This window comes from Pomacea canaliculata, linkage group LG10, assembly GCF_003073045.1.
Source record: "Pomacea canaliculata isolate SZHN2017 linkage group LG10, ASM307304v1, whole genome shotgun sequence".
NCBI classification, from domain to species: Eukaryota; Metazoa; Mollusca; class Gastropoda; order Architaenioglossa; family Ampullariidae; genus Pomacea; species Pomacea canaliculata.
Genome location: NC_037599.1, coordinates 17,324,435 through 17,335,897, shown reverse-complemented (window position 1 = coordinate 17,335,897; position 11,463 = coordinate 17,324,435). Strand labels below are relative to the sequence as shown.

The following is an 11,463-nucleotide window of genomic DNA, read 5'->3' as shown; positions in this document are numbered from 1 at the left end:
ATTTTGGTGTCTGATGGGTAAAAAAAAAAAACTCCGTTAAACCCGCTTCAACGCAATAGGCTGCTGCTAAGTATTTCATTTTGAAATGCATGATTAAACAGTATTAATGAACCAGTGCTGTGGGTTTTCTTTGATAGCAATACTGAGTAACTGCTCTACTTTTTTGTCATCGCATGAGGCCCATAGCACTAAAAATGTAATGGCATAAGAATCAGATGAGCACTTTGGCTAGATTTAAGGATACTTCTTTTCACAAATATAACCAGAAGAACAAGAAAATTGAAATTAATTTTACTACCCATGACCCATTTTAGGAGTCGAACCTTTGTCATAGCATCAAATGCTAGCTGCATGTGTACTGCCGACTAAGGTAAACTAAGGACTGTCTTGGTCTGGAGTAAACTGACAGCCATCTGTCACCTCCATCGCCCATCCCAGTCTGGGTTTTGGAAGAGTCGCTGTTCTGTGGCACCATGATATTGCAGAGACTACCCAATCAGTGACATCTATGCGACTGATTTCAAGAAAGATGGAAAAAACGGGGCCGCGGTCATTTCATGACTATAATTTACTAAAAATATGGATTTAAACAGCACATTTTTCAACATTTTTAAAAGGGGATTCACAATTGACGACAGTGGTGTCGGTGCACTGCTGTAGTGTGATATGCTTCGAGTTAAATTAGCCTATCAGCGAAGTCTCTGCATGCAAAAATAATAAGCAACAATAACAAATAAGTCAAAATACAAGTTTACAATAAAATGATGACAAAATCTTCCATTTAAAAGATTTTTATAAAAGAGAAAAATCACGTTTGTAAGACACGCTCTCTGCCTGGGTATTTCCAAGCGCCCATTTTTGTGAAGTAAAATGGTGGCGAAACTTATTCGCATGGTTTTGTTAAAATAGGCAGCTGAAATTGCGTATTTATATTGTTCAAATAAAGTATGGCTAGTTTGGTAATATCTTGTTTTATCGGTGATCGATTCGTCTTTTCGGTCTTGGGCCGAAATGGATCTAGGTGGGACGAATTGGCTTAGGGCGAAATGGTAGAGCCAAAACGGTCTTGGGCGAAATGACCTGTGACAACATTAAATACACAGCTAGAACACTTCACGGTAAAAATTTAGCCAGGTGAAGCCGGGTACCTCAACCAAATAAACCATAGATTTTTTTACATAGTTCAAATGATACAGAATATTAATTAATTAATGCTGAATGAGAAACATTTTTGCATTATCTTATCTTTTCCTCTATAAAGTATGGTATGTAAGGACCTTACGGCTGAAATTCGTTCCGAAATGACGAAACCTCTCCTTGGTGCCTTGGTACAGGTAACTCAGGTAACTTCAACCTAATCCTTATTTTAGCATTTGACGTTCAGCGTGTGGAATGCCTCTCGTCACCACTGAAACTGCTTCAGTGATCATGCGCTCCTCTCTCTCTCTGCGCATGCGCTGTCCTAATCGACCGCAGAAAGGAAGTATAAGGTGAGATCTGAGCTTGAAACTGGAACCGGGTACACCTGCACTTAAAAATGTGCTGGCCTGCTCTTGCCAGGCAGGTAAAAGGCGGTGGCTTAGCCTCAGGCTGGCAAACGTTTGACAGTGACTGGAGACGTTTTCACACGTCCCCAGGAATCTTCCTCCGCTCACCGCTGAGGTCTTCGAAACCCGCGAACTTGCCACCAGATATAGTGTCTCAAGACTTTTACAGGTGAGTACAGATACACTGGGCTGTTATTGACCGTCAGTTGTTTGTCAATGTTTCCATTTCTCGCAGTGACACTGAAGCAGATTTTTGTAAACCATTTACTAAGGTGACCAGACGTCCCGCTTTAGGCGGGACAGTCCCGCTTTTGATCCAACTGAAGTCCATCAAAGATTTGTACGTCTGGTCAACCATTTACCTACGTCACCGATTTAATTGGAACCATGCATGACTAGAAATGACAGCTGTTTCTCCTCTAATATCCCCGTAGATAGTTGCCAATATGTCACACAATTTGATGAAAGCTATTTACCGTTCGGAATTCCAAATTTTTTTGGCGGATTGCACAACAGTCTATTGACATTGCACAAATTGGAATGACTATGACAGTGACAGACGCTATGAACATTGTCTCTCAAGGAATTTAAATTTCGGTGATAACGGTGGCTGTGAACCATTGTCTGTACCTCAGTGCATTATTTCCAAACTACATAAAGGTATTTTGATACTCACCATATCCTATAAGTATAATAATATTCACAGAAAATGCCTAGAGGCTGCTTAGTTGAGTTCCCCCTTTCCCTTTTGACACTATACTTAAAAGACATTCCAAACAGCAAATAATAATAAATTAAAACCTACCTTATTACAGTTTATGTCCCACGCAATCAAACTGAATGTATACAGATCTTTATATTTAATGCTAAGGATATCATTTTATTGCTGTGAGTGTCTCAGGGTGTGTTCGTTTTAGGCCTCAGTATCTACAAGGTTGCAGATAATTTCGATAAGTATTTAAAGTTTAGGTTCTGAGCGTGCTTCAGGAACGAATGCTTTTCCATTATTCTTTTTTTATTTTTATTTTTTTTTTTTATTTTTTTTTTTTTGTTATCGTTGGTCTCGACAGCGGTGAACAAGAACAAGGGTGTTTTATATGCGTGTATTTCTTTCTGTCTGTTCGTCCATTTGTCTTTTTCTTCTTTCTCGTCTGTTTTCCGCCATCTTATTCTGCTCAAATTTTCCAATTTTATTCGTTGAAATTTGTGTACCGTCCCCATCGTGCTGTCAGCAAGGTGCGCTTTCTCTGATTCATCAAGTTTACTGGAGTCGACTCACTTCAATCATGTTGTCAGCTGACGCCCCGATAAATCGCCGGACAGACGCTGACATTTACATCAGCACCGAACGTGAAATGTCTTGAAGAAGAGCAGTTATTGATAGGGAAGATGCTGACATCACGGCATTTATTACAGAAGAATGAGTTCAAGCAACTGTGCTTTGCGACTGTCAATGAAAACAGTGTATGTGGATAGTGGTATTGAGCGTGTGTATGTGTATGTGTATGTGTGTGCGTGCGTGCGGAGGATGGAATAACGGTGAGGAGAATCATATGAAAAACCTTGCAAACAACAATAAAACAAAAATAAAAATGAGAAGGTAACACTCTAGCAAGAACATTTACAATATGTTCAGCAACAGTAGTGGGTCTGTTATCACCACCACCACGGGTTGATTATACTTAGTTTAACCAATCTACTACTCGGACACATCTGCAGAATAAAATGAATGAGCACACTAGAAATGAAACTCGATTCTGAATATTTTATATACCCATCTATACCTGCCAGATCAAAATGACCTTTTACCATTCCTTCCCTCGCCTGTCCTTCTCTTACTCTGGGCTTCTAGTCTTCTAAGTGCAAATTCACCGAACAAACAATCTCTCCTTGCAAGTTCAAGCTTGGTGACCTGCCTCCATGAGGTGTGTGGGTGTTGGCGACCTCGGTACAATTTCTGCCCTCTGACGTCACGTGACTATTCATTGAGTCAGCCCCACTCCTACCCTAAACTCGTGCTAGTCCTAGTCATCAAGGCTAGACTGTACTACATTAAAAAAAAAGTCCGTCTTGTGTAAGCAAGGGGACATTTTAGATGGCGACAAGAATACTTGCAAGACGATGAAAGCTTTTATTTTGCTTCGTGACTAGACAACTTCCCCTGTATTTGACCTTTACACCTCTCTCCATCTCTAGCTCTCTTGCGTGCACGCTTTTTCTGGTTTTGAAAGGGTGGGGTCAGAGCTGTCGATCTGCGTTTTGGACGCACTGCACACATAATAAAAACGTGTGTGTGTGTGTGAGAGAGAGAGGGGTGTAATACATGGCATCAACACACTTTATATTTGTATAGCCTGTAGTAACAAATCCATCCCAGACCATATTAGCCCATAAATTCTGTTACCATAGTCACAGCCGCCACAGGACTCAAGATGTTTTCTTGGAATTCGCACGCATATTATGAAACTTACTTTATCTTGCCAGAACTCAATGGGGTACCTACCGCAGACAATGGTGGTGGTTGTGGCGCTTCTGGTGTCCACAGTCAGCGGGTATCCAAGTGGCGCTCCAGAAAATTCCTGCGGTAATCTTACCCCGAGTCATGGAGGCAGCTCTTCCATGAACGTGGCCAACTCCCCCTTCACTGTCACGGCCTCCAAAGGCACTTACAGTCCAGGAGAAACCATTACAGGTAATTAAAAAAACAAATACACGACAACTTGTGTCGGAGGCATGTTTCTCGTCCTTTTTCTCTCTCTCTTTCTAGCCTGTGTCTGTCGACTTCGCTGGTCAACACCGGCGGTCCTCGACGAAACGCCCCTTCCAGATACCATTTAGCGTCTGCCCGTCCGTTTGTATGCTCGCTTGAATGAACCGAATACATCGCATAAGAGAACACACATTTGATCAGAGAGAACAAAAATTTCGTTTATTAGTTGCTGAATATTTTTATCCATGTATGTATTATGTTTATTCCATGATATTTCTTACAAAGAAAAATAATTAACTTTTAATGTTTCATTTATTCAGTCCTTAAAGACACACCGTAGTGAAGTGATATCCTTCCACCACCGAGTGCTAAAACCCATAATGAATATAAGCTGATGCATCATTCTTCAAAAAAGATTACTGGGTGCTGTCTCTGCTCATCTGTTTCCAAAGGTCAACCTCTGTTATAAATGTTTCTGTCCTACAGTGACTCTGAAATCGGCCAGCTCACAGACCTTCTCCGGCTTCTTGGTGCAAGCACGTAGTTCGGGTTCCACCAATCCTCTCGGGACATTTGGAACCGCCTCTGGTACCCGACAGCTGACATGTGGCAGTGCCGTTAGTAATGTTCACAAAAAACAGCCTTTCTTTGAAAACAAACAGTTCAGATATACTTCAGACTTTCGCAACATGCAACGATTTCTTACTTTCCAGCAAGAACATTCTTCTGTTTTGCACTGAAACATTTCTAAAAACTAGGTCCACAGCAAGCAAAAGAACAAAAATTTTTTTTTGAAGGGTTAGCACTTCCATGACTATGAAGTTTAAGAAAAAGCTTTACGGATGGGGGTTGGGTCTGATAGGATCAAAGCAATAATTATTTTGTTTTAACTGCAGAACTCAGCAAGTACTCACTCCTCCGGTGCTAGTAAATCCAGCATTCAACTGACGTGGACGGCGCCTCAGACTAACGCCGGGACAGTAACATTTTGGTATGCAATTTTCAGATAAATTTCTGTCCGATTCACAGCTACACATTATTAAAGACTAACCCGAGTGCTAAATTATTTTCAAATGAGTGAGTTTATTTCTTAAATCTGATATAAAAGCTATGTGCTGTTTGTGATGTCGCCATTCGTCATTCATCCCTTGACTGGTACTTGTCGTCGGTGGTGGTGGTTGTGGTGGTGGTGTGGGAGACATTGATAGACTCAGCAGCTGGGTGCTAGTGAGGAGGTTCTGTACTAGACGACCAGTCCACTCTTTAACGTTCATAAGCCATTTGACAAGGTGTCATGCCGGGTCACATGACCTAACGTCGCTTTCTAAAAAGTCCGTCTAGAGGGCGTTTTGAATCATCCATTTACAACCAAGCGCATAAAGAACTTAATATGTGCTTTTGTTTTTCAGAATGACTTTTATTAGTCGTGTAGCATGGTTAACGCTTTTTTATTATCTTCTTTTATCTTTTCTTTTTTTTTTTTCGCAGGGCAACTTTTGTACAGTCGTACAGCACGTTTTACGTTGGTGTGCAGTCCAGCACTCTCACCTACATGAGCACACAGGTATCTGTTTTTCAGGTTTTCCCAGCCGTTCTAAGTAACGTTTCATTATCCGATGTAATGATAGGGTGTTCCGTGAGCAGCTATATGAAGAAAGCAAATCCATTTTTCTTTTAGATTTAGATATTCGGTTTGTGTATGTCGAGGGTGGCTTAACAGCATTATGACACCAAGAGGTTTGCTTGCCGAGTGGCTTTAAACACTACCAAACATTATATCACTGACGAATCTTCTATCCATTAACAGACTTCTACTACTTCAAGTTCGACTAAGACAACAAAGGTAAGGTTATTTGACGGAACACTCGTTTTTAGAAGGTCACCCGCCATACAACTGCTCACCGCTTGTCGACTAACGCATAGAAGATTCACTTCTTACACAAGCTGATGTTTAAAACTGTAGTAGAATAACTCTGTGGTGATTCCCTGCCAAGCCATGTCTTGTATAAGCTACTGGCATAACTTGACGATACACAAGAAGGATAAGCCCCAACCCTTGCCCTCCCTCCCCGGGTGTCACAATAGTACTTGAACTCAAACTCAAACTCGGGTATTGAGTAGGTCAGAGTCCTAGAAGGTTGGGAAGATCAAAAGGGTTACATCTAAATTTGCAGCAATTTTAAAGCAGATCATTGAAAAAAAGCTTTAATTTAAAACACACACATACACAGACATGGATAATCACAGTGTCAAATTAGAATTGCTGTCTGTCGTAAGTACTCTAACTCTGAGTCTGAAGTGTGAAGGGTACTGTTTAGAAATATAAATATATACTTTATTATAATGTCAGCGTATTTGGGGAAAATATAAACAAAATGGAGTTCTGTTTCATCACAAGCAAAATGGACATTGTAGAAAATGATATTCAACATAGTAGCAAAATTTATGACACCAGATAGCTTATGCACAGTTCAAACTGAACTAAAACCTCTCTCTTACCTATCCACTTAAAACTTAAGAGTTAATTAGAACTACTTCAGCTTTTAGTAGGCGCTGATGCTAATCTTACTGTTCCAATCCTGCTTGTAATAACACTCTATCAGCTTAATTGTAATTCTTTCATAATCAGATTTGCATCGCTAACTCCTTGGTTCTCGTATACAACACAAAATCCAAATTAAAGTCTCCTAAACTGTAGACTATGTCTGTGTTAGTTCTATTACTATAGAGAGCGAGTGCTAATAGAACTAACACAGACATACCTCCTGCGTTACCATAGAGTGTCAAGGAAAAGGTCCACAGTCTATGACAGTCGATGAATAATACTATTTACTATTTACTTTTATGATCCCTTGAGAAAGGTTGACTTTCTCTTTGAACCAATACTTTCAAAAGCGTATTAAAACATGATTACTTTAATAACATTTGTTTACACATACATGACTTCATAAATTCACATTCACTACACAAGCACAACATGAACACACAAAAACCAACAAACAGACAAACTTTATGTCAGCACATATTAGTAGAAAAACAAGAGAAGGGATAGAAAGGGAGAGAGAAAGAGAGGGAGATTCGTCTACAAACCGTTTCAGATCGATGTGAATGATCTGTGTCGAGTTCCTGTCCTCACTTTGTTTCTACTAATGTGAACTTTTTAACATGTCATCACTGACAGTTGTTCTATCTGTTACACAGACGTCTGCTTCTACATCTTCTACGACTATGTCGACAAGGGTAAGGTTATTTGAACGATCACTTAATGTCTTCAAGAAGTTATCTGCAACGTGACTGTTCACCTCTTGTGTGCTTACACCTAGAAAACTTTCGTTTTGCACAAGCACAAGCCCATGTTTTTTTTTTGTGTGTTTGAAATGAAATAACGCTGTTATTTTTAGGCTGTTACAATGTATATATAAATATCAAAATAGATTTATATATATATAGATACGTTACAATCAGTACAGCAGGCAAAAGTAGCTTTGCCAGTTGTCAGTCACTAAGAAACAAGCAGATTCGCCAGATGTTATGATACTTGCGTCAGGATGTGGGTATCATCAACTTAACTTATGGTTGTGAAAGATGTTGATTGATTTCATCATACTCAAGGAGAAATATGTAACTGTAATAGTTTCTAGGTGAGTTCAAACTGACAAACTGGCCACAGTTACAGATGCCTTTTGCGTACTCATACCCTGAAATATCCTGCTGAACCTTCTGCCAAGTCTGCTTTAAAACTGACTGTTGAAAGAAGGCCGGCTTCATATTGCACATGCTGTCTTGCAGTATCCCAACCAAAATACCTTGTCGGAAATTTGTGACTCACATAAATCTTGAACTCAGCTAACCCTTCTTATTTTTAAAATATCAACTGTTTATTTTTAAATACTAATCCACTTCTTTAATAAACTGTACAGGCACAGACAGAAAGAATTGTTCTTTAACGAAAACCATCAATTCCACGGAAGAATACACACGCACAAACGATGTATACGACACTTTATTGCTATTATTTATTTTATAGACCACGCAATCTCTAACTGCCTTCCCCCCTACCACCACCACCACCTCGCAGCGGTTCACAACTTTCGCCTTTTGGAAGTATAGCAGGACCAAGACTTCATGGCCACACTATTGCTATCTTAAGTTTCCTGTACTGTAGGTCTGAGTGCTCTATAGTGTACTAGGACTAACACAGAGTGTGTTGACAACCACTACGTCACCAAGAATAAAGCTGCAGGACCCACACTCTAACAATCTATAAATAATGCTGTTTACTAAACATTTTTTTCTATAATCAATTGATCAAGTTTGACGTCAGAAACCTTTCTTTAAATTGAGAATTTTCAACGTGTATTAAACTATGCAGAAATCGTTTACCCACAGTGGGCAACTTGCTTCACCTGATATTGAGGTTAATATTTCGTGTTTGCTAGGCACTCTCTTTTCTTACCATATTCCACTCAATGTGAACATTTAACATGTCCTGACTGACAAGTCTTCTATCCATTACACAGACTTCTACTACCACCTCATCTTCAACTAAGTCAACAAAGGTAAGGTTCTTTGAAAGAACACTCGTCTTCGAGAAGTTACATGCAACGCCCAATGTGACTGCTAATCGCTTGTAGACTAATACCTTACAACAGTTTCCCTTTTTGCAAGAGAATCACTCGAGTTCTCCTGAGCTGCTTGTTGTGTTGACAATGCTGATATACCGCTTGTCTCTTTTTGCAAATACGACTTTTGACAAACATGTTTCAAATATTTGTCTTAGTGCTTACTACCAACTAATTAAGACAATTTCGCCACACTCTCTCAATCCAAACTACTAGGAGTCTCGTCTGTTCTTTTTTTCTCTTCAAATTAGACTATAGTAACTCTCTTCATGCAGTTGTTCACAGTATCTAATTAACAAACTTCAACAACGTCCGTAGCTTTGCTGTTCGTCTATTCTCCACGCTCGCACATCTGAACATGCTCCTCTGGCTACCAATTCAACCAAGAATTGACAACTAACTCTCAACTCCCTGCTCCGTATTCCTTTTATTGGCTCTTCCCCTGTCTGTTTTTCTCATCTCTTGTCTACACTCGTGCTAGAAAGCTCCGCTTATCATCTAACTCGCGCATTCTGTTCATGCCACCTACAAAGACAGTCAGTGTGGACAGTGTATGTTCTCTTTTTGTGCTTCTAAATAACGGAGCTCTGTTGCATACCACAACCATTATTCTGAATCAAAGACAGTATTCAAACACTTGAAAACCTATTTTTTATATTTTAAAAAATTGATTTTTAATAATTTCCCTAGTATTATTGATCAATACAATTTGTTTTACAATTTGTTAGTAATATTTAATTCAGTTAAATCATTCGTTTATATTTAATTTTTTAATTTTTTGTTACCTGTATATTCTTTTAGCCTGTTATCTTGTGACCGAGTGTGTTTTGTGTAATATAACATATGATTTTTACCTTAGTATTTTAATGTCATTTCCTGTGTATTATTGCTTGTCAGCGTAGAGAGTGCAACCCGTTTTGGCTGTGACGCTGCGCAATATAAACGTTCATTTAAATTAAACATAGAAAGCGACTTGCTGTGAAATGTCCTCCTTCCCCACCATACACTGGATCCCACCTAATACAGATCGAGTACGAAATACGAATCAGCATCACTGTAGAGATTTACTTCGCTGGACTAATAAACGGCTGATTTTTCAGAATTGGGGAAATTACATGCACAGTTAAAATAACATCAGGTGGTGCTATGCAAATTAGTCCAGCTATCGTTTCCTTTATTTCTCTGCACAATGTGCAAAAGCAAACAACAAACAAACCTGACCCCTATTTTGTTCATTTGCTACTGCACATACTGCTTTTTACTTCCACCCGGCTGCAAAGCCCATTTCTACCCGAAAGTACTTAATCAACAAATGGTGACATAATGCTGTTAAACGCTCGCCGTATCCTTTTTGTTCAAGTTACTGGGGAAAGTTTGAAAATTTGATCCCAGATTTCAACGCTGTAAATTATCGGAGTTTCTTAACTGCTGATGTTGCAGGGATCTGCCACTGTCAACAATCCTACTACTGCAGCAACTGTAAAAACAAGCGGGACTTCGTCAATCAACGACACCAACAGAAATGTCTTTACATTGCTTACTGTTAGTAGCATTTATGTGTTGTCTGTACTAGTTCTGTAAGCTTAGCATTCAAAAACTAGTCTGTACAAGCTGAGAATATTATTTTCACGCACATGATACATTGTTTTACTGTTTTGGGCAAGGGTAATTTTGACATATTTTCGAATCTAAGTTCTCATTCGCTTCTTTCGAGTGCACTGATTAAAATATGATGATATACTTACCAAAATTTACATTTCTGTAAAATGAGGTGTTTTTTTTTTAAAAAAAATTCACAATATGTCTACGATGTGATGTATATTGTTTACAGCCTCCCCTTCCCCCACCACCTCATGTTGACAACTGTCTCGTTCGTGTATTACCTGAAGCGAGAATTAAATTTTAAACAGTACACCATTGTTCTGTTGTTAGTTTGTCCTCGACGTGACCTCGTGAAATCTTTTAGCAGATCACTCACTTCTTTTGAGTAAGCATATTCACTTGTAAGATGGCATGGTCCCCGCTTATCGTGGATTTACGACGATCTGACTGTACAAGGGTAGCCTGCTGCGAAGCGATAAAATGTGTGATTTAAACAAATGTTTATTTGTGATCCCAGGGTTTCGTTGCACCTGGAAACATCAGCAGCTTAATATACTAGAACTATGTGTTTATATGCCCCTTGGGTTTTTTTTTTAAAACTCAGTAGTAAAAGTCTTCTCCGCGTTGAAGTAAAATGCTGCACTCAATGAAAACATTTTTCTCAGTTCTTGAGAACTTTGAACTTTATTCGTCATATTCATTGTGTTTGTTTAATGTGTTTGTCCCAGGCACAGCTGTAATAATAATGCAGCTCATTACAGACACCGCAATATCTCAACCATCTGCTATTTAGACACCAGAAGTATCACACAGAAGAGACGATAAAATAAATTTGTCTCAGTATTAAAGATGAAAAACATAGCAAGACATAATACTTACAGCCACTTGTCATTAGTGCCCATATCATTCAGTCTATAATAATGCAAAAGCTTTATGAAAAACTCGTACACGATCGATAGAATGAATAGGAAGAATTTGACCG

At 39.1% G+C, this 11,463-nt stretch overlaps 1 protein-coding gene across 2 annotated transcripts; it reads left to right on the top strand.

The window, feature by feature from the left end:
• The first annotated feature begins 1,536 nt into the window (after nt 1-1,536).
• Nucleotides 1,537-10,805, top strand: LOC112574502 (putative ferric-chelate reductase 1). Of its 2 annotated transcripts, XM_025255627.1 has the most exons (9): nt 1,537-1,716; nt 4,032-4,239; nt 4,744-4,874; nt 5,154-5,248; nt 5,746-5,821; nt 6,065-6,100; nt 7,459-7,497; nt 8,778-8,816; nt 10,320-10,805. In XM_025255627.1, the coding sequence occupies exons 2-9, from the start codon at nt 4,038-4,040 to the stop codon at nt 10,458-10,460; spliced, it is 759 nt and encodes a 252-aa protein (XP_025111412.1). In that variant the 5' UTR covers nt 1,537-1,716; nt 4,032-4,037; the 3' UTR covers nt 10,461-10,805. The 2 variants fall into 2 exon arrangements, with proteins under 2 accessions (XP_025111412.1, XP_025111413.1); XM_025255628.1 differs by lacking the exons at nt 6,065-6,100; nt 7,459-7,497; nt 8,778-8,816 and having other exon boundaries at nt 1,548-1,716; nt 10,320-10,803.
• Nucleotides 10,806-11,463: the final 658 nt, after the last annotated feature.

Coding starts and splice junctions, on each gene's coding strand:
- LOC112574502 (XM_025255627.1), top strand. CDS start 4,038: ATGGGGTACCTACCGCAGACAATGGTGGTGGTTGTGGCGCTTCTGGTG. Junction 5,822..6,064: donor TCACCTACATGAGCACACAG/GTATCTGTTTTT, acceptor ATCCATTAACAG/ACTTCTACTACTTCAAGTTC. Junction 6,101..7,458: donor GTTCGACTAAGACAACAAAG/GTAAGGTTATTT, acceptor TCTGTTACACAG/ACGTCTGCTTCTACATCTTC.